The sequence below is a fragment of the Impatiens glandulifera genome, chromosome 1 (assembly GCF_907164915.1).
Source record: "Impatiens glandulifera chromosome 1, dImpGla2.1, whole genome shotgun sequence".
NCBI lineage: Eukaryota > Viridiplantae > Streptophyta > Magnoliopsida > Ericales > Balsaminaceae > Impatiens > Impatiens glandulifera.
In genome coordinates, this window is record NC_061862.1 from 42,068,447 (window position 1) to 42,091,897 (window position 23,451).

A 23,451-nucleotide genomic window follows, 5' to 3' on the forward strand; every position below is an offset into this window, starting at 1 on the left:
ATTTTCTCTTTATATAAATTAAATGCTTGAGAGACATTTTTAAGAAAATATATAAAAGTTGATCGAGTTTTTTATTTTTTATTTAAAAATATTATAAACCATTATTTCTAACCATTTTGTTACTTGCATATAAGTTCATGTAACACTATTACATAACAAACTTATCCTTTTCTACTAATAAAATTTTATGTATTTGATATATGTAATTAAGAAAAGATATAAAAGTTTAAAGAGTTTCTTAACTTTTATTTGAAAAAATTGTAAGCCGTTGTTAACAATAATTTATGTCAGATTGCATCACTTATTTTTTATATTAGCAATTCTTATCTTAATATTAGTGACATATTTACTTTTTTAACAGGTATAATATTAGTCTTGTAATTTGAGATTTTACACAAATACATTCAAATTAGTCGAGTTTTTTTCCTTTTATTTTAAAGTATTCAACGATTTTCGACAACTTATTTAGTGTTTAATTGTGACAATTTTGCGTTATTAATTTTGTATTGTTGTATTATATAAAATAAGTATAACATTAACATTTTTAACCTCCTACTAAATTTCTTAATAGATGTATAATGATCATGAACCAACCTCATGTTTGTTTCTTTACAGATATATCATTTTAGGACTTAGGCCATCTCCAATCCAAATACTTATTTTCAAACCCAAAATACAGTAAACATCCCATTAAACATGAACTCATCTCCAACCTAAAACCCAAACTCAAACTCAAAAGAATATTCTCAGAATATTCATTTTTATAATAACTTTTAATTTTTTCAATATTATATATATATTTATCTAAAATTACAAATTGAACCCATTACTTTACAACAACTTATTAATTACTTTTAAATTCTAATTATAAATCAATTATTTATACAGCTCCATAAAAAAATTAAATATTATTAAATAAACACAAATTACATTTCACAAACAAAAAAATACAACAAAACAAATTACATTTTTCCGGTTTTTCTACTTATTTTATTTTATTAAAATTATTTTTATTATTTATTATTTTTTATCAATATTATTTATTATTATAAATTTATAATACTTAAAAAGTATAAAATATAAATATAAACAAATTTAAATATAAGTTAATCATATAAACAAATTAAAATTATCATGAATTAAACATATAAATAATTTAAAATATAAATAAATTAAAATATAAATAAATTATATAAATAAATTAAAATATAAATAAATAAAATATGTAAACAAATTAAAATATAAATAAGTTAGGTAAATTAATTAAAAACAAACTAAAAAGACTGAAATGAAAGTTTTGAAAACTTTTGAATATGTGAACAGTGTCCCTGCAAATTTAGGTTTGGAGGAGAGAGAATTTACAAAAAAACTCAAAATGCAGTTGAGTTTGCAGGTGGATTGGAGGGCTAAAACCTATTATGAAGATGAGTTTGCAGGTGGGTTGAAGATGATCTTAAGCTTATTAAACAAATAAAAGAACCTATGTTCATAAAAACAAGATAAATATATATTATTAGCTTTCTCCATATAAAGGAATAGAGAGTAAAAAACAAGCAATGTACACAAAAGAGCCAAATTGTCCCAAACAAGACCAGTGAGGTAAGGGCGTGAGGCCTAGGGCCTAACTCGCCTCGCCCTCTGCCCACAGTGCACATGTGCCAGTTGCGTGATTTGAATTGGAATTAAACCTTCAAATTTCAAACCAAACTTGAAATGTTTGTATATGGATATGGAAGTACATCGTCTACTCTCAACAAAATCCTTTTAATTACTAATAAACAGAAAATCATTCATAATATCCAAGAAAATATAGAGATAATTAGAAAAAAGTCAAAAGTTGAAGGTGAAACATACACATTTATAATGGAGTGAATTAATAATGCTTAAACTGAGTACAAATATGTGTTGGGTTAATTAATATCAATTAATTAGTGGTTCAAATACTATTTATATAAGTATGATCTAGCTAACCCTCACCTTAGAGTAGTGCAAATATGCTGTTTCTAGTTCGGATTATTAAATAATCATAACATAATCAAATATTATTTTATATTTTTATTATTCAATTTAGTAACTAAAATGTTAAAACATCTTTTATTTAAATAAAAAATAAATTATTTTATTATTATATATATCATTTAAGTTTTTTAACCAAAAAAAAAATCTAACTTTATCAAAATTAACATTAATCATCTTTTTATAAATAATCCACATTATTTTATAAAAAAAATCTACTACGGAACAAGGCATTGAGCACTAGAGATTTACTTATTATTATTTTTCAATGAGAGATTTTGGTATCATTGTTTTCCATTTAGTCTTTCCTAAGATGATGTTTATTTGAAGTATTTTGTTTTGATTCATAAATCTTATCATAATTTATATTAAATTATTGAAACAATTTTTTTTTTCTCCCTAATTTTTACTGTCTTCACAAAAGAAAAATACATATTAAATGATTTTACAATTATTTTTTTATTTAAAAAAACATATTATTGTGAAAAACTTTTATTTTTTATCATACATATATATCATTCACAAGTTCTTTGTTTTTATATTTGTTGTATTTGATTAATTTATAACTAATAATATTTTATAACTTTAAATCTTATAGTTTTGTTTTCAGTTGAACGCATATTTTTGATTTACAAGTCAATGGTGGATTAATTAAAAAATATTTAACTTTTAAACAAAATTATTTATTTATAGATATATATTTATGATGAGTGTTTGAAGAATTAAAATTTTATTAATAAATAAAATAAAAACATTATATAGCCTTCAAAATTTGAACTTAAAAATAAAAAGTTAGACAACAAGACAACACAAAATAAAAATAAAAATAAAAGAATGACTTAAATACCACCAAAAATATTCAAAACCCATTTTAGTAAAAAAAACTTAATGAAAATTGAAAAATAATAACAAGAGAAGAAATAGTCACCATCTAAAAGGTGATCCCCATCCAAAAGTGAACAAAACAAATGTCAATGAACTTGCAATAAGCCAAATAAAGAGGACACATATGACTCCCACAAACACGTTAATTGGCACGAGCCTCTAGTAAAATTGGCTGAAAGTAGAAGCAAGAAAAACTCGAAATTCAGACCAAACCGGCTCAAACAACCTTGACCGACCACCCATCAAGACCGCAAGCACAAAATGCATAATGAAATATGTTGTTCATAACATAAGTGTCTCTATACCCAATATGACAAAAAGTACACGAACAAAACTCGGCACAAAAAAAGACTCCAAAAAGGTATGAGCATCCAAAACCTAGTGAAGACAAAATCAAATGAAAGAACAAAAAAATTAAACCTCAAATCTAAAATTGTTAATCCTGAATCACACAAACAAGTTAAATATCATACACATTCGGTGAACCAAAACAAATCAGTTGAAAACAAAAGTAACAATAACAAAAAAAAAAATCCGTCACAAATCTAGCTTCACATTATTTTCTCTAAAGATATAATCATAATTATACTGATTCTGATTAGAGCCTAAAATTAAGATGAAAAATTACGTCCTAATTTACAGAGAAATCTAGACTTCCAAAGAGCTAACTTTGTTTATTTATATACTCTAATAACATTGTTACACATGACTTAATTAACTCCTTCTTATTGGGCATTGCCCATAGGTTATTATTCTTTAATACTTGAAATCATAAGGCTAATCTAATTAAATTAGATCTCATTAACACAATAATTTCCATTAGTGACCAATTCAAATCTGATCGATCCACACCTCGATCCCATCTGTAATCTATGATACAATTCGAAATAATATATTTATATATATTCCTATTTTGATCAATATATTATGGTAATATTATAGGGGAAATATGAATGATCATTTGGAATGTAGCATGAATATATGAATGAATTTGGAGAATGGATTAGATCTCGACACTGCCATTTAATGGACCCCATTTTTCATTCATTTTCCAGATGTCTACAGATGATCTACCTCTTTCGTGGGTCGGCTATGTGTTTGATTCTAAAATTTGGCTCTAATAGTGTAAAGATCATGTTAAATTTTAAATTATAAAAAAGGAAGATAAAATGTCTTTTAGTTAAATTTCAATTATTTATGTTAGTGCATTGATCTCATGCATTAAGGTATAGTTTCAATCATTATGTATAGTTAGGGTTAACACTTTTTCATACTTTTTCATGCCGTTCTTTAATAAAGTAAGTGGGTTTTTATTACCCAATTGAAGACCTCTCATTTAAAAAAAAAAATACAAATATATTTATTTTTTGAAAAATATTGAGAATTAGCATGGTCAATTTTCATATGCTTAAACTCAAAACGATTTCAAAAAAAATGTAATTACAAGAGGTTAAGTACAAATAAATCGTAAACACACTTAATCCACATAATTTGCCATATAATTTGCCATATGACGGACTCAAACTCAAAACTTTTGATAAAAAACAACACGAGATTATAATGTTATATATGTAAGTTATGAATAGTAGTAGTAATCCACCACCACCCAGCCTAAAAACAATTGATGATGATCCACACCACTATAGATGAAATGATGAGCATATTTCATGTTTGCTTTGCTAGCTGGGGGCGCCCTGTTTCTTTTATTTTTATTACTAACAAACAAAATTACAACATCCATTATCTCACTCTGTCCGATCTCTCTCTTGTAATAGATCCATGGAAGAGGAGAAGAAACTTGAACAAAAGATGCAGCGGCTGGTATTCCGGCAGCCGGAGACGCCAAGAGAGCCAATGGAATTTCTATCTCGCTCTTGGAGCCTCTCTGCAATGGAAGTCGCCAAAGCTCTCTGCCCTCCCACCACTCATTCCTGGTCACCCCTCTCCGCCGCCACAGGTGGCAGAGAAGCAACCATTATTAATAATTCGGAGCTGGACGAGGTTAACCCAGTTAATAATTTCTCATTCGCGTCTACTGAGACATGTCAACTTGTGTTGGAACGTATAATGTCAACCCACTCCCTAACTGTAAGTATAATATATGTATAGCAAATGATCAAACGTTAATTGTTACATTAATTTGATCAAAATGGCTGCCGGCTAGTTTCAGGCGCAGGCCGATATGATAACATCATCGCCAAGTTCTGGAAGGCTTTCCAATGGCAGTGGTCTTTCCGAAACCCCACCTCATTCCCCTCCCCAGGTTCACGATACCTGCAAAATCACTCAGGTTTTACTCATTCATTTTTTACATAAATGTTATTTTATTATATAATGGTTTTGAATATTCAAAAACAGAGCAACCAGTGGAATCCGCAGCAGTGCAGAATCAGCACCGCCTCAGCCTCGATCCCGGGTGGTGGAGGGAAGACAATAGGCCGGTGGTTCAAGGACAGAAGGGAGAAAAAAAGAGAAGAGACAAGGGTTCAAAATGCTCAAGTCCATGCAGCAGTCTCAGTCGCCGGAGTGGCAGCCGCAGTTGCAGCCATGGCCACCGCCACAGCTTCATCTCCAGGATCCCAAAAGGACGAACAGGGGATGAAGACAGATTTGGCAGTGGCATCCGCAGCAGCATTGGTAGCGGCACAGTGCGTTGAGGCAGCCGAGATTATGGGTGCAGAACCAGAGCATTTATCTTCTGTTGTTAAATCTTCTGTCAATGTTCAGTCTCCCGGAGATATCATGACATTAACGGCGGCGGCAGCCACCGGTACAAATGTTTTAAATAAAGTGTTCTTCTTGTATTATTGAAATTAATTATTTGATTATGAATTTGTAGCTCTTCGTGGGGCAGCGACATTGAAGGCAAGAACAGTGAAGGACGTGTGGAGCATGGGATCGGTTATTAATCAGACGACTGTAGATAATTACTCTAGTACTACTGGATGTTTCAATGGTGATTTGATTGCTACAGAAGAGAACAATTTCTTAAATATATGCAGTAGAGAATTGCTTGCTAGAGGCTGTGAACTTCTAAAGAGAACCAGAAAAGGTAATATATAATCAATCATCATCTTCTTCATGTCTCTGTTTAATACACTGTATTGCAGGTGATCTTCATTGGAAGAAGGTTTCTGTTTACATGAACAGAATAGGACAGGTATATAATACAAGCCCTGCTTTTGATGCATTTTCTTTTATCTTAAAAGACTCTTACAATTGAATTTGTAAAGGTTATTGTGAAGATGAAGAGTAGACATGTTGCTGGGACCATGACAAAAAAGAAAAAGAGTATAGCCTTTCTCTTTTTACTATAACAATCAAACTATCTTTTATGTATTTGTTTGAAATTCATTTGTATTGGTGGTGGTGCAGATGTGGTGATGGAAGTAGTGAAGAATATTCCGGCGTGGTCAGGGCGTCATTTGCTTGAAGGTGGGGAGAATTTGCGCTACTTTGGGTTGAAGACGGTTAATAGAGGGGATATTGAATTCGAGTGTAAGAACCAAAAGGAGTATGATATGTGGACTGAAGGTGTCTCGAGGCTTCTTTATGTTGCAAACCGACTCAAGAACAACCAACTATAAAATCATATCATTCCTAGCATCGCTCTTTTTGAGAGGTCCCATGTCTGTGTTTTATGTGTTGTTGATCTTGCTATTCTTCTTGTAAGATGGACAGATTAAGTGTGTAATCTAATGGTGAAGCTGTTTGTTATGGAATAAGCTTATCAAAGTTGAAGTGTTGTTTTCAAAGATTATATATATATCTTCATGCTTTTGGGGGAATTAATGTGAATATGTCTTAGGTGCATCAGATTTTCAGGTGTTGTCTGGGCCCATACTAATTTTGTTGTTATGGTTAGTCAAATTTTGAGTTATTTAAGTTAAGAATTTAAAGAATATTTAGATCAATGTTATAAAATTAAATTACATTTATATCAAAAATAGTATAATAATAACAAGTTAATGATATTATCACAATACATTATATATAACAATCATAATAACTCATAACTAAGAGTTTTGTTTATTGATACTAAAAGCTTTTTAAGTAGGAATACGATTCAAAATGTCAATTATAATTAATTCCACAATTTAAGATTTAAAATAACTCAAACAAGAATGTTGTTTGAGTTTGATTTCTACTTAAAAAAATATAAAAAAAAATTAAGTGAGATAGTGATTACAATTATAATTTGAATTGTCTAATTTAGGATAATTTTTCCAGATTTAATTAAATCGGAATAAGGTGGGATTATATTTATGATGTCACCCTCACACTTGATACAAATAAATATATAATGTAGGGCCGATAATTTTAGACCCGACACGAAATACGACCAACCCGAACATGAAAAAATTAGGTTAGAATCATGTATTTATTTTGTTCGTGGCAAAATTAGGTTGACATTTTGAACTTGATTAATAGACAAGTCAAAACCGATAATCCTGTTTACAAGTTTCTTTTGTTAAGTTTTGTCTTTTTCTTTTTTACTCACTCTTTTTTTATAAGATTTTTTGTGATTGAACTATTATTATTTTGTCTTAATGTCATTTTAATTTAAAACGAAAAGATGTAAATTAATTACATCGAGTTGGGTTATGTAAATCGGGTTAATCAAGTAAGATTCCAGTCAATCACAAATAAACAAGTCAGTTTTATGTTAAATTTTTTTAACAAGAATTACTAATTAGATATGATTCAAATTAATATTGCTTAACATATATCTGCCAACCTAAAACTGACCCAATTGTATGACAAGTATTTGATAATAGTTTTAAATTTATTACATCTTAATAATTGTGAATTTTTAATATATTTAATAGTATTATACTATATAAAGAATAATTTAATTATAGATTTTTTTTACAATATAATTTGAACTATACATGATAACATGAATGATAAGTTCATTTCTTGCATAATTATAATTGGGATCCCTACTCATGTCTTTAGGGATCCAATGATAATAATACAGTGCTATATATATATATATATATATATATATAGGCTAAAAGTTTACTTATGGTATCATCATATCTACTTCAATGGTGGATATCATGATAAAAAGTTATCAAACTTCTTCTTTTAGGGGAAATATTGTATAGAAAATATCCCACTCAGAAAATAAGAAAAAAGGATTGATGATTTACCTGTATAGCTAAAGACCAAGACCAGTCAGTCTCTAAGTGATGGAGATGGAGAAGGCACAAGAAAGATCCTAAATGAAAGCAAGGTGGGCCTTTGAAGGCCACACACACAAGAATATAAACTAAACTTATCCACCTTGAGAAACAAGAACCAAGAACCAAGAACAAGAACAAGATCAATGTCACCTTCTCTTCCAATCTCATCTACTGTAACTAAAGTGTTTGATACTGGGAAACACTCAACTGTCCTGCTTAATGTTCAAACCACAACTTGCTGTAATAATTCATCTGATTCTGATCTCCACCCTCCAAAACCCCTGCTTATAGCATCACCATTAGACCATCCATCAGACTTCCCAGTCCTCCTTTTCCTCCATGGCTACCTCCTCTCCAACTCTTTCTACTCTCATCTAATCCTCCATATCGCTTCCCACGGCTTCATCGTCATTGCTCCTCAGGTCTTTCTTTAACTTTCATTCTACTTTCTTCAATCAAATTTACATCTCTGTTTTTCTTTTCCCTGCAATTCAACAGTTATACACAGTAGCCGGACCTGATTCAACCAACGAAGTCAAATCAGCAGCTGCAATAATAGACTGGCTATCAACCGGACTAGGATCTGTACTTCCAACAGACGTAAACCCAGATCTAACTAAGATCGCCATTTCAGGACACAGCCGTGGAGGGAAAACTGCGTTTGCGCTTGCCCTAGGGCTTATAACAGTTCCATCGCTAAAAATCTCAGCTTTATTAGGAATCGACCCTGTTGATGGAATGGATAAAGGAAAACAAACAGTTCCTCCGGTTCTTACCTACGTTCCTCGATCATTTGACCTAGAAATGCCAGTATTGGTTTTGGGATCTGGATTGGGGGAGATTAAAAGGAATTCTGTGTTTCCGGCGTGTGCTCCAAAAGGAGTGAATCACGAGAACTTCTACGATGAATGCAAACCGCCGGCTTGCTATTTGGTGATTAGGGATTATGGACATCTTGATATGTTGGATGATGAAACGAAAGGAGTGAGAGGAAAGGCTACGTATTGCCTGTGTAAAAATGGTGAATCGAGAGAGCCGATGAGGAAATGCGTCGCCGGAGTTATGGTTGCGTTCTTGAAAGCTTATTTGAGAGATGATTGGGGAGATTTGATCGCCGTTAAAGACGGCCGGCGAGATGCTCCGGTGGAGTTTCAAAAGATCGACTTCTACTGGTGAATGTTTAATTAATACTAAATTATTATTCAAACTCATCTATTTATATAATGTTATTAATATAGTTTATATATTAATAAAAGAAATATATTAATTTAGTTTATATATACTTGTTTGTTTTAGGGAGCTACATATATTTTTATGAAATAAAACAGGTTAATCCAGTTTAACATCTAATTATAAAAAATAATATTAAATCAACTTAATTATTTAAGTAAAAGGTTGAAAACAAATATTCTCATTAATTAAATAAACATAGAAATAAAAAAATTATAGTATTTTATTTATAGGGATGTTTTGAATTTTGGAAACACTCATTTTTTATAAATAAAAAATAAGTTATTTTGATTTGATATTTGAAAAAAAATATTAAAATATTATTATTTAAATAATTCAAACTAACCGATTTTTATTAGGTTTAAATAAATATCCTAGGTTTAAGTCTATTATGTTATTTACTAGTGTGACCAAAAATGGATAGATTTTGTTCTTTCACAAGAACTCTTAAAAGATTAGGATCAATTTAGCTATGTTTTTTAAATAAAGTTTATCTTAATATATAGATATAAACTAATTAAGATTATATATTTAATAAATAAAATATAAATTAAAGATTCTAACCAATAATATTAAAGCTTTTTTTTTTTATATCATATTTGATTTAAGTTTATAATTATTTTGATAAATATGAACCGATTTTATATATGTTCTTGAGTAAAACAAATAAAAATAAATTGAATTATTGAAATTGATCTGAAATATTAGATGAGTAGGAAGAATATGAACTATTTTTTTTTTAAAGAAATAAGAATTCTTGGTTGAAGTAATATGGAATGAATTTATTTTTTATTTCTTTAAATAATATATATCATACCAATATGCAATATGGTATGTCAAATAATTAAGAGTTAAATATTTATAATTAATTGAGAAAATATATCTTTATATAAATTTGATTTGGAGTTAAGTATTTATAATTAATTAAGAAGATTATTATATGAATTTTTTTAAATAATTCATTTAATTTAAATAATAATTGATAAATATATATATATAAACAAATAAAAAAATTCAAGTAAAATGCATTCAATATCACGTTAGGTTTAATTATATATGGATAGTTATATTATATATATATATATTAAGGATTATTTATAAACTTAAAAATTAAAGAATTCTAATAATTATATTTTTAATCAAATTTATAAGAAAGTTGAAACAATTAATTAAGGAATTCAGATTTTTGTTAATATTTATTTCTTTAAAATAATTAATTAATATATAATACAATTAAGAATAATTATTTATTAAAATGAAAAATATTAAAAATTAAAGAAATAAATAAAAATTCATGTATCTATGAAAGAAATAAAAAAAAATAAGGATTTAATGTTAAGAAATACATTATTCCAAACAAATTAGTTAAAGAAGTTTGTCTATATGGTTTTACATATTAAAGAATAAAGAATTAAAATAAATATTTATGTATATAAAAATGAAAGTATCAGTTATAAATTATAAAACCCTAACCAAGGTTGAAGAAAGCAAGAACGAAGAAGGCAGCAGAGCAGGTCTGAAGTGAAGAAGACGGAAACCACCGCCGACGTGGAGACGCCGAGACTCCTAATCGCCGTGAGCCGACAGAGACATCCAGACTGTTCAGTGTTAAGACTCCAGGTTAGTTACTTAGTTACTATCTGAAATCCAGCCTAGATAGTATTAGTATTAGTAATTACTAGTTAGTTTAAGAAGGGATCCAATTTGGTGTAATTATATATTTGTATCTTGAAATCTTATTTAATTCTTTCCAACAGAAAGGAAGTGGCTTGTGAATTGTATTTTCACTATCTGAATTAAGGCCTAAATACTTCGAATTCTTCTTAGACATTGGGAAAATATATAATTGGATTAAGGGTCCACTATCAGTTGATCATAACTCAATCAAAATCAGATTACATAATACTAGTTCTTGAATGAAGTTGTAAAATGCATCAATATCACATGCCTTCTCATGACAGGTAACATTGCTAGTTTCTCGAATCATAAAACGAAGCTGAAATAGGGGGACGGAGTTAGTTAGATCAACCAACCTGTTTAGGTTAATTGACATTGTTCTTGATGGTTGAGTCTTCAGTGACAGTCCACAATAACAGTTTTGACGCTATGAATCAGAAAACATTAAAAATATTGGATTGAATAAATTAATTGTAGGAGTCTGGTCTTCAACTTGGAAGCCGAACTGCCAAATACAAGATGACAGATATTGCTATCATCTCTAATTGTATTCGAACTGCCAAATATAAGATAATGGTTTACTGATTCTGTTTACTATCTTCATGTTCATATTATTTAAAGGAATCTAGTTTGCCCAGGTCAGGTCAGGTCAGGTCAGGTCTGCTTAATCAAACCCTTATGCTGATTGTGTTTGTTATCCTGGAAGTTTTGCAGATACTTGTGCTTTGATAACTAAATTCAACGATACATATCCTGAGCGGGTTTGCCTCAGATGAAGATGTAAGTAAAAACACAGAGAATCATTATTCAATCAAGAAACTGTAGTTTTAATATCCATTTTTGTTTAAATTTGTTGTTTCATAGATTGCAAGCTAATGCTGGGCCACTTACAAATTTTGAAGTGCTGGAATTTCTACGAGGTCGAGGAGCTGGAAAAGATCAAACACGGCTTTTGTTATCGATAAAGCAATCAGAATTCAAGGTTTTGTTTTTTTTTTGTCTCTGGTTGGTTATGTAGGGAAAAAAGAAGTTGATTATTTATTGTGTTCTCATGATTACCTATAAATAGAGGATTTTGTGTTGGTAGGTTTTTGACTATTTGGAACAAAGCCAGGCTGGCTATGAGACATTGGATACTATTAAAGAGTTTTTGGAGAAGAGCAAACCTTATAACCTGACAAAGGCTGAGATTCTCAACATCCTCAACACTAGGCCTTCCTCTGTTGCTGAAATTAATCCGGTAACAACATGAAAGTAGATATGTTTGTGTTATGCATTGTTATGACTGTTGTTTGTTTATCAGATAATATATGATTGGGACCGAAGAAAGTTGGTTCTCGATGACTTGGTGGAGGTAGTGGTAGAAGTATTGCCCGGTCCTCCTCCAACAGAGAATGAGGGTGAAGATGAGGGTGAAGACGAGGATGGGATGGAGACTGAAGACAAACAATGAAGTAGGGTATGGTTTATGTTTACATCATTTGAATTCATATTAATACAGAGTTTTATTTGTACTGTTAGAAAATTGAGATGTCTATTATTGGTATCAAAATAATCCCCAGATTGATCCTTGATTAGTAGTCAATACATGATTTTAACACTCCTTTCTTACACTTATAAGCAAAGATGTTGCAAATCATATCAATATTACTATTATTTGGTTATAAGGTTATTTTGGTCCTACTAAAACTCACTTCAAATGTAAATACTTTGCTTTAGTTTTATCTCAATGTTAACACAAATAACAGTAAATAAGAAGAATATTCTTCATTCTCTTGTAGTAAATTTGAAAGTAAAATCATTTATTTGGATAAAATGATTGAAATTGAAAGATGTTATGATTTAGCAAATTTCTTTGAGTAGAAAGAAAGATAGAGAGAAAATGTGAGAATTAAAATGTTGAGTTTGACTCACTCGGGTGTAGTTGAGGAGGATAAAGGCGAAGGCAGCGACAACGGGGGACTACACGACTGCAAAATACGATAGAAGTTTGCCTAGTTTTACAAGTTTAGTAACAGCTAGCTGATATTGTGCCTGATATCTCTCTGTGGGAGAGAAGCTTGCTAGCTGCATATTCTTGTGAAATAAGAGAATAGACAAAGAATGGTCGGTTTCTTATGGAAACAAAGTGCATATTAAATTATTCTGTTTTCATAAATATTCCTTGTCTACAATCTGATATACCAAAGACATCTTCAATATATATACATAATTATATATATTTATATCTTTATTATATTTCTAATTATTTTATATATATATATATATATATATACTTTCTTCATAATTATATATCTATCAAATTTTATATAATTAAAATAAATATTTATATATATAACTTTTATGAAGAAAGTAAATATATATATATATATATATATATATATATGACTTTATTAGGTCAACAAAATTAAACGAACTCTCTTTTTATATATATATAATAAAACTTATAAACTTAGTTATGGGTGATAATTTTTATTTTATTTTAGAAATGACTTACGTTAACAAATTAAAAAAACTCGAAAAGGGTAAAAGAAGTATAAGAGTTGAAATTGAGTTTATAACAGTTTGTTCAAAGTCAACACATTGAGCAAACACACGATGGCCATAAGCAATCCACAGTTAGCCTAAGAAACGCACACAAACATAAAATCATAGTACAAAAGTAAATAAAGAATGAAACTAACAATCAATCAACTAAAACAAGACGATAGGGGTTGATTTCCTCAGACTCGTCTCTCTTGTCTTTGTCCTTGTTCTTTCATTCTTTCTTGTCACTCTTATATCTTTTTGAGATATATTTTCGGATAGAGTTCCGGCTTGTTCGTCTTCGCTAGCTTTTCTTGTCACTTTTTTTCTTTTGGACTTGAGTTTGGAGTTGAGTGTATGAGTTGTTTCCCTTAAGGTGGTTTCTTTGACAATGTTGCGACTTTCTTTGGTTTCGGACCTCATGGTTTTTGAGATGTTTTGGCTTTCGCTATCATCCACGTCGACGTCGGGCTTTTCGAACCTAATTAGTGGGAAAAGGGCCTCGGTTTCAGGCTCGGTGGGATCGGGATCAGTTTTGTTCTCATTCACGTGTTCGTTGTGGTTTCATTTGTTTTAAGAATTTCGATATAGAATTTCTTAACCACCTTGAGATTCTCTTTTTCGGGGGGCCACGGGTTTCTTTTTTTTTTCGTCCTCTTTTTCCGGTTGCTCGTACATGACATCAATGACAACCATGTTGTCATTCCAACATTTTAACTCGAATTTTTCCAATTTTGTACTCGTTGAATCGATCTCAATGCAAACGCGGACAAACGTGACTCGTTCAAATGAGTCAAAGTTGGGATCGAGCTTAAACGACTTTTCAATGAGTCCGGTGAGGTAGTCAAATGCTTTGGTGTTACAAAGGTGCGGTGATAATTTTAACTTAACATAAAAATAAAAAAAATCATAATCAATTTTCTCTACATTTTCTTTATCTATCACTTCTTAAATATTTTTTAATTTATTGTCTCCTTTTTCCATTTTTAATTTTTTCCTTTTTAATTTCTTTATACAATTTTATATAATTATTAAATTATTTTTAATGTCATTATAAATCATATATATATATATATATATATATATATATATATATATATATATATATATATATATATATATATAAAAAAAAAAAAAAAATTTAAATCCAGCCCAAAAGAGAAGAGAACGACCGGCCCATCCCGGTCCTCTTATAAATAGTAATCATTTTAGGTCTTTGAGAGAAATTCAAGTTTTTGGGATTTTGAAGAGTAAGAGATTGAAGAAGATTGATCGGAATAGAGCGAGAGATCGGGATAGGCGACGGCCAGCGTCCCAGATGCGATCTTTATTATTTGAATTTGAACGATTTTCTTGATCTAACTCTCTATTACTGTTTGAATATGAACGACTTTATTGATTTAACTGTTTCAATTTGATCGATTTTCTTGATTGTTCTCGTTCATTTTTATTAGAGAAGATCTTTTTTTTTATTTTTTTTATTCTGATGTCTGAAATTTTTGTAAGTTGGTATATTACAGTTCTTTGATTCTGATTTCTTAAATGATTTCTAAAAATGTTCTGATTTCTGTTTTATTTTTCCCGATTTCTGTTCTGTTCTTCGGTAAAGATGGTCGTTTGATACAGAAAGCCAGAATGATACAGTCCGATTCAAATATCGAAAGGAAGCCATGCAACGGTGTCTATGTGTTTGTTAATTTTATATTAAGGTATAAGTATAATCCTAATTCTTTCTTTATCGGTTAATTTTATTTCATTATATAAATCTTAAATCGTCTACTAATTTCAAAGTTCATAGGTATAAATTCCATTTAACTCTTCTTCACTTTTTTGAATTTGAATGATTTTCTTATTTAACTTTTCAACTCTTCTTCTTGCTTTCCTTTTTTCTTTCTTTATAATACTTTAATAAATATATTACACGTACATATTAATTTTATTTATTTATTTACATTTTTTTTTATTATGGAGATGTTTTTCTCATTTTTACAACTACATTTCTATTCATTTTTAAAACTACTTATTTATTATTATCACTTTTAAATATTTATTTTTTTTTATTTTTTATTTTATTTTATTATTAATTTTTTTTATTATTAAATATAATTAATTAATTTTTAATATATTTTTTTAAATTTATTTATTTAATTAAAAATAAAAAATATTATTATTTTTATATTATAATTGTTTAAAATATATTAAATATTAAAGTATGTTCTAATTTAATAAAATATAAATATTTAATATTTTATTATATTAATTATATATATATATATATTAAAATACTTATAAAAATAATAGTTAAATGATTCAATTCTTTTTATAAATAAAATTATCTATCAAATAAATAAATAAAATAAAATCTTTAATATATTATATATTAATAATTAATCAAATTAAATATAATAAATAATATATTAAAGACTTTATATTAAAAAGACTTTATTTATTTATTTATTTATTTAATAGATAATTTTATTTATAAAAAAGATTGAATCATTTTTGTTTTTATAAATATTTTAAAAAATATATTTTATTAAATTAGGACACTTTAATGTTTTATATATTTTAAATCATTATAATATAAAAATAATAATATTTTTTATTTTTATTTAAATAAATAAGTAAAAATATATATATTAAAAATTAATTAATTATATTTAATGATAAAAAAAACTTAATAATATAAAATAAGTAAAATAAATAAAATAAGAATAAATAAAATAAGAAAAGGAATATTTAAAAGTAATAGAGATAAATAAGTAATTTTTGAAGTAGAGATAGGGTGAGAAAATAAATTTTAATTAAATTTATTAAAAACATATTTTGTGTTATAATTTATTTAACTTTTTATTTATATATTTTTTATATTAAAAATATTATTTATTTTTAAATAATTTTATATGGTTAATTAAAATTGCATTTTTTATATTTAATTAAATTTTGCATTAATCTTTTTTTATATTTTAATTTAAAATTTTCTTATTAAAAATATATAAAAATAAATTTTTTATTAAATTTTATTTAACTTTTTACTTATATATTTTTTATATTAAAAATATTATTTATTTTTAAATACTTTTATATTATTTATTAATAATTTTAAAATTTGAATTAATCTTATATTTATTACACTATTATATTTTCTATAATATTTTGCATTAATTATATATTTTTATTAATTTTTAATTTCTATTAAATTTAGTAAAATTGTATTTTTTATATTTAATCAAATTTAATTTAAATTTATATTTTACACTAAATTTATTTTATTAAATTTAATATATTATATTTTGAATTACATTTTTTAAATATTTTATTTATAAATAAATATTAATTTTGAATTAAACTTATATTTCATTTTTATGTATTAAATTTTATTTAGTTTTTTATTTATATATTTTTTATATTAAAAATATTACTTATTTTTAAATATTTTTATTATATTTATAAATAATTTTATATTTTAAATTAATCTTATATTTATCATTACTTTTTTTTTTTAATTTTGTATTAAATTTATTAAAATTTCATTTTTCATATTTAATTAAATATAAATATAATTTAAATTTATATTATACACAAAACTCATTTTTAAAAAAAAGTTAAATTTGTATTTAATATATTAAAAAAAATTATTATTTTTTTAAAATTTTTATATTAAATTTATTTTAATTAAATTTTGCATTACAAATTTTAAATTTTAAATTTTATATTTATATTAAATTTATTTTATTAAATTTTAATTAAGTTTATTTCATCATTAATTATAAATTTTATCCTATATATTTTCAATATTATGATTTTAAATTAAACATATATTTCATTATTAATTATAAACACACGTTTATATTTTTACATTTATTAAAATTGTATTTTTTATTTAATTAAATTTAAATTCAAATTTAAATATTACAATAAACTTATTTTCATTAAATTTTAATTAAATTTATTAAAAAACATATTTTGTATTATATTTTAACTTATATTTAAAATATTATTTATTTTTAAATATGTGTATAGTGTTTATAAATAATTTTAATCTTTTTAATTAATTTTGTATTTATCATTAATTCATACATATTATTATATTTTCTATATTTGCATTAATAATATTTTTTTATTAAAATTTAATTCGAATTAAGATTATTAAAATTGCATCTTTTTCATATTTAATCAAATAAAAATATAATTTAAATTTATATTATGCTCAAAAATATTAGTTTTAAAATTATATTAAACTTATTTATATTATTTATATTTAATCAAATATAATTTAAAATATAATTTAAATTTAAATCAAATCAATTACTTCAATTTTAAGAAAATAATAATTTTAAATTAAACTTCTATTTCATCATTAATTTATAAAAATATTTTAATATTTTGCATTAATAATATTTTTATAAAATTTTAAATTGAATTTTTATATTTATTCAAATATAAATTAAATTTTCCATTAAATTTATTTTCATTCAATTTTAATTAAATCTATTCTTATTAAAAAATATTTTGATATTAAAATATATTTATTTATATATTATTTAAATTTTTAAATTTTATATTAAACTTATATTTAATAATTAATTATAAATACTTTATTAAATATTTTAAATTAATTTTATAGATACATTAATTTATAAAAATATTTTTATATTTTGCCATTACTTTATTAAAATTACATTTTTTATTTAATTAAATTAAAATTTTACATTATATTTATTTCTTTAAATTTTAATTAAATTTATGAAAAATATATTTTGTATTATATTTTATTTAACTTTTTACCTATATATTTCTTAATTTAAAAATATTATTTATTTTTTAATTTTTTTATATTATTTATATATAATTTTGAATTATAATTTGGTGTACTATTATATTTTGCATTAATAATATTCTTTTTAATAAATTTTAATACAATAAATTGAATAAAATTATATTTTTCATATTTAATCCATTTAAATATAATTATTTTATATTATGCAAAAAAAACTTATTTTCATTACTTTTAAATTTACATTTATTTTGAACTTATTTTACATAATTTCTGTTTAATTAAATATAATTTAAATTTTAAATACATTAAATTTAAATACATTAAATTTAAATCAAATCATTAACAAATTAATAATTTTAAATTAAACTTATATTTTATCATTAATTCATAAACATAATTTTATATTTTCCATTAACAATATTTTTGTAAAATTTAATATTGTATTACAATTATTAAATTTTATTTTTCATTTATTTAAATATAAATTAAATTTTACATTAAATTTATTTTTATTAAATTTTAATTTAAACAATTCTTATTAAAAATATATTTTGTATTATATTTTATTTAACTTTTTACTTATATATTTCTTATATTAAAATATTATTTATTTTTAAATACTTTTATATTTTTTATAAATAATTTTAAATTTTAAATTATTCTTATATTTATCATTAATTCATACACACTGTTATATTTTTTTATTTAATTTCATATTTAATCAAATATAATTTAAATTTTTATTATACACATTTTATTTTTCTATTTCATCAAATATAATTTAAATTTTACTTTAAAGTTATTAAAAACATATTATAGATTAAATTTAAATTTTGCTTTTTAAACTTGTTAAAAATATATTTTAGATTTTTACTTTATACTTATTATTATTTATTTAATTAAATATAATTTAAATTTAAATTTTCCATTAAACTTATTTTGCATTAAATATAAATTTACATTATATTTATTTTTCATTATTAATTCATATATTTTGCATTAACAATATTTTTATCAAATTTAAAATGACATTTTTCTATTTAATTAAATATAATTTAAATTTTGTATTATTTTTTGTTTAGTTTAACTTGTATATTTTTTATATTAAGAATATTATTTACTTTTAATATTTTTATAATGTTTATTTAATCAAATATAATTTAAATTGAAATTGCAATAAACTTATTTTATATTAAATTTTATTTAATTTTTTACTTATATATTTCTTCTATAATATTATTTATATTTTTAACTATTCTATGTTTATAAATAATTTAAATTTTTTATTAATTTTATTCTCTTACATTAAATATAATTTAAACTTCTTAAAAACATATTTTAGATTAAATTTAAATTTTTCTTTAAACTTATTTTCTTTAAAATTGTTAAAAAGATATTTTAGATTTTTTTATATATACTTATAATTTTATAAATAATTTTAAATTTTAAATTAAACTTGTATTTATTATTAATTCATAAACTTTTATAGTTTAATTAAATTAAACGTATTTTCATTAAATTTCATTAACTTACTAAAATTTAGTTTTCTCTATTTAATTTAATTTAGTTTTCTCTATTTAATTTAGTATAATTTATTTTTAAATTTAGTATTAAACTTTTTTTTATTGAATTTTAATTTGAATTATACTTATTAAAAATATAATTTGCATTAAATTTTATTTAGTTTTTACTTATATATTTCTTATTATAAAAATATTTTAAATATTTATTATTAATTTATAAAAATACTTTTATCTTTGTATTAATCTTATTAAAATTACATTTTATTGTATTTAATTAAATATAATTTATATTTTGCATTAAATTTATTTTCATTGAATATAAATTTACAATAAATTTATTTAAAAAATATTTTACATTAATTTTTATTTATTTTTTTACTTATATTTATATATTAAGATTATTATTTATTAGGTAAATATTCTTATAAAGTTTATAAATAATTTTAAATTATTAATTAAACTCATATTTTATCATTAATTCATAAACATACTTTTATATTTATCATTAATTCATAAACACATTTTTGTAATATTTTATCATTAATTCATAAAATTTTCTTTAAATTTAAATTTGTATTAACTTATTTAAAACGAATTGTAATAATTTTATACTTATATATTTTTTATATTTTTTATATTATTTATTTTTTAAATATTTTTATAATGTTTACATATAATTTTAAATTTTGAATTAAACATATTCCATCATTAATTTATAAATACACTTATATTTTTCATTAATTTATAAATACACTTATATTTTTCATTAATTTATAAATACACTTATATTATGTAAACATTATTTTATAAAATTTAAATTTGCATTACACTCAATCGCGGAGCACTTGTATTCTGGACTCTAAGTGAGGTGATCAAACCCTGGCCAAAAGAATTTCTGGATTCGCCGTTGATTACACTTATATTCCATTCTAAATACAAGAGCTCAATAATAAACAATATATTGACGTAATTTTATGTGATTTGTAGTTATCTATAAAAAGAGTTTTGATACGAGTTCTGCTTATATGTTGATTATCAGTTGATCATGACTCAATCGAAATCAAATTACACAATACTAGTTCTTGAATGAAGTTGTAAAATGCATCGTCTGACCAGAATATATTGCATCAGTATCACCTGCCTTCTCAAGTGAGAGTTACAGGTAACATTGCTAGTTTCTCGAATCATAAAACGAATCTGAAATAGGGGGACTGAGTTTCCACAATAACAGTTTTGACGCTATGAATCAGAAAACTTTAAAGAGATTGGATAAATTAATTGTAGGAGTCTGGTTTTCAACTTGGAAGCCAAAGTGCCAAATACAAGGTGATATTGCTGCTATCATCTGTAATTGTATTCCAACTGCCAAATACAACAAGAGCTCAATAAAATAATGGTTTACTCATTCTGTTTATTATCTTCATGTTCATATTATTTAAAGGAATCTAGTTTGCCCAGGTCAGGTCAGGTCTGGTCTTCTTAATCAAACCCTTATGCTGACTGTGTTAGTTATCCTGGAAGTTTTGCAGATACTTGTGCTTTGATAACTGAATTCAACGATACATATCCTGAGCGGGTTTGCCTCAGATGAAGATGTAAGTAAAAACTCAGAGAATCATTATTCAGTCAAGAAACTGTAGTTTTAATATCCATTTTTGTTTAAATTTGTTGTTCCATAGATTGCAAGCTATTGCTGGGCCACTTACAAATTTTGAAGTGCTGGAATTTCTATGAGGTCAAGGAGCTGGAAAAAATCAAATACGGCTTTTGTTATCAATAAAGCAATCAGAATTCATGGTTTTGATTTTTTGTCTCTGGTTGGTTATGTAGGAATAAAAAATTAGCTATAAAGAGAGGATTTTGTGTTGGTAGCTAATTGACTATTTAGAACAAAGTCAGGCTGGCTATGAGACACTGGATACTACTAAAGAGTTTTTGGAGAAAAGCAAACCTTATAACCTGACAAAGGCTGAGATCCTCAACACTAGGCTTGCTGAAATTAATCCGGTAACTTGGTTTCATTGTACAACATGAAAGTATATATGTTTGTGTTATGCATTGTTATGACTGTTGTTTGTTTATCAGATAATATATGATTGGGACCGAAGAAAGTTGGTCCTCGATGACTTGGTGGAGGTAGTGGTAGAAGTATTGCCTGTCCTCCTCCAACAGAGAATGAGGGTGAAGATGATGGTGAAGACGAGGATGGGATGGAGGTTGAAGACAAACAATGAAATATGGTTTATATTTACATCATTTCTCTTTGTTTGTTGATATAATTTGAATTTATATTAATACATAATTTTATTAGTATTGTTAAAAAAATTGAGATGTCTATTATTGTTATGAAAATAATCCCCAGCTTGATCCTTGATTATATTAATCAGTGATTCCTATTAGCGGGTGTTGCTGAAGGGTTCAATACTATTTGAGTAGTCAATACAAGATTTAAACACTCTTTTCTTACACTTATAAGCAAAGATTTTGCAAATCATACTAATATTACTGTTATTTTGGTCCTACTAAAACTCACTTCCTATAACTTTTCACTCCCAATGTAAATACTTTGCTATAGTTTTATCTCAATGTTAACACAAATAACAGCAAATAAGAAAAAGAATATTCTTCATCATTCTCTTGTAGTAAATTTGAAAGTAAAGTAATTTATTTGGATAATATGATTGAAATACTCTTATATTTAATATTGAAAAGTGTTATAATTTAGCAATTTTCTTTGAGTATAAATGAAGAAAGAAGTGTGATGATTTGGGAATATTTGTGAGTGGATTGTGTTTGCGCCCAAACATGCCAATGTGTTTAATATCCTTAGTTGCTTCTGATTATTTAGTATATTTTTTCAGTTAGTTTGAAAAAATTATGTTTACATGTTTGATTTTTTTTTAGAAAACAACATAGTCATTTCATTACAAAAAAACCCAAAAGAAAAAAAACCTACAGTGAGTTTATGAATTAAAGCAAAACAAACATTACTTTAATTTTAAAAAGCCGGAATTACAAACCAAATGAGTAAACACAAAATGAATTACAACTTTTCAAACAATCAATCAATAACTTAGTCTCAACAATTAGCGACAACATTTTTCAACAATAATCTAACACATGAAAAATGATGCATGGTTGAAAGCTGCCTTTTCATTTGAGTTACTCCCCAATAAAACTAAAGAAATTTTTTCTTATACAAAAGGTAATCCATAATGTTAACATTTGAGGCCATCAAGGAGAAAAAAAATTGTAATATTGTGTCATTGTTATAGAGAGGGTGACATTTATTTAAATAATTCAGCGACATTTTTTTGATCTTGTTCCATTATAGTGTTTTGGATTAATCAAGTTATTCTCAAGTAACTTTTTCATTTTTTCTTATGAATCTCAAATCTAAATAATTTACCATAAGAAAATCATAATTTTAGATCTTCTTATTAATAAAATCATTCGAAATTATGAAATTGAAATATTAAAATGTTATATATTATATCTCTAATATTTTTTTATACAAATAACTCACTTCTATACAAATAAGTTATTTGAAATAACCTAGGTAATTCAAAACTTCCTAGGTGTTGGTTTTATTATAATCACAACTAAATTGTAATAAGTTGCTAAA

General features: G+C 24.9%; 3 protein-coding genes across 5 annotated transcripts; all 3 read left to right on the top strand.

Moving 5' to 3' along the window:
* The first annotated feature begins 4,472 nt into the window (after positions 1-4,472).
* Positions 4,473-6,707, top strand: LOC124920903 (VAN3-binding protein-like). Its single transcript, XM_047461484.1, has 7 exons — positions 4,473-4,989; positions 5,078-5,191; positions 5,260-5,671; positions 5,741-5,953; positions 6,012-6,061; positions 6,135-6,192; positions 6,277-6,707. The coding sequence occupies exons 1-7, from the start codon at positions 4,681-4,683 to the stop codon at positions 6,486-6,488; spliced, it is 1,368 nt and encodes a 455-aa protein (XP_047317440.1). The 5' UTR covers positions 4,473-4,680; the 3' UTR covers positions 6,489-6,707.
* Positions 6,708-8,174: 1,467 nt separating this feature from the next.
* LOC124920275 (chlorophyllase-2) lies at positions 8,175-9,401 on the top strand. Its single transcript, XM_047460724.1, has 2 exons — positions 8,175-8,512; positions 8,589-9,401. The coding sequence occupies exons 1-2, from the start codon at positions 8,234-8,236 to the stop codon at positions 9,264-9,266; spliced, it is 957 nt and encodes a 318-aa protein (XP_047316680.1). The 5' UTR covers positions 8,175-8,233; the 3' UTR covers positions 9,267-9,401.
* A 1,374-nt stretch (positions 9,402-10,775) lies between these two features.
* LOC124921838 (DNA-directed RNA polymerase III subunit RPC9-like) lies at positions 10,776-22,114 on the top strand. 3 transcript variants are annotated; one of them, XM_047462536.1, is made up of 5 exons: positions 10,776-10,940; positions 11,704-11,777; positions 11,862-11,979; positions 12,085-12,237; positions 21,912-22,114. In XM_047462536.1, exons 2-5 carry the CDS (start codon positions 11,770-11,772, stop codon positions 22,098-22,100), a joined length of 468 nt encoding a protein of 155 aa, XP_047318492.1. In that variant the 5' UTR covers positions 10,776-10,940; positions 11,704-11,769; the 3' UTR covers positions 22,101-22,114. The 3 variants fall into 3 exon arrangements, with proteins under 3 accessions (XP_047318492.1, XP_047318493.1, XP_047318494.1); XM_047462537.1 differs by having other exon boundaries at positions 11,712-11,777; XM_047462538.1 differs by lacking the exon at positions 21,912-22,114 and adding an exon at positions 12,301-12,576.
* Positions 22,115-23,451: the final 1,337 nt, after the last annotated feature.

Bases quoted from the DNA above. Each gene is read 5' to 3' on its own strand.
- LOC124921838 (XM_047462536.1), top strand. The intron at 11,980-12,084 runs GTTTTGTTTTTT...TTGTGTTGGTAG, and splicing joins TAAAGCAATCAGAATTCAAG to GTTTTTGACTATTTGGAACA. The intron at 12,238-21,911 runs GTAACAACATGA...TTTGTTTATCAG, and splicing joins CTGTTGCTGAAATTAATCCG to ATAATATATGATTGGGACCG.
- LOC124920903 (XM_047461484.1), top strand. From the start codon at position 4,681: ATGGAAGAGGAGAAGAAACTTGAACAAAAGATGCAGCGGCTGGTATTC. The intron at 5,954-6,011 runs GTAATATATAAT...ACTGTATTGCAG, and splicing joins TCTAAAGAGAACCAGAAAAG to GTGATCTTCATTGGAAGAAG. The intron at 6,193-6,276 runs GTATAGCCTTTC...GTGGTGGTGCAG, and splicing joins CATGACAAAAAAGAAAAAGA to ATGTGGTGATGGAAGTAGTG.
- LOC124920275 (XM_047460724.1), top strand. From the start codon at position 8,234: ATGTCACCTTCTCTTCCAATCTCATCTACTGTAACTAAAGTGTTTGAT. The intron at 8,513-8,588 runs GTCTTTCTTTAA...GCAATTCAACAG, and splicing joins TCATCGTCATTGCTCCTCAG to TTATACACAGTAGCCGGACC.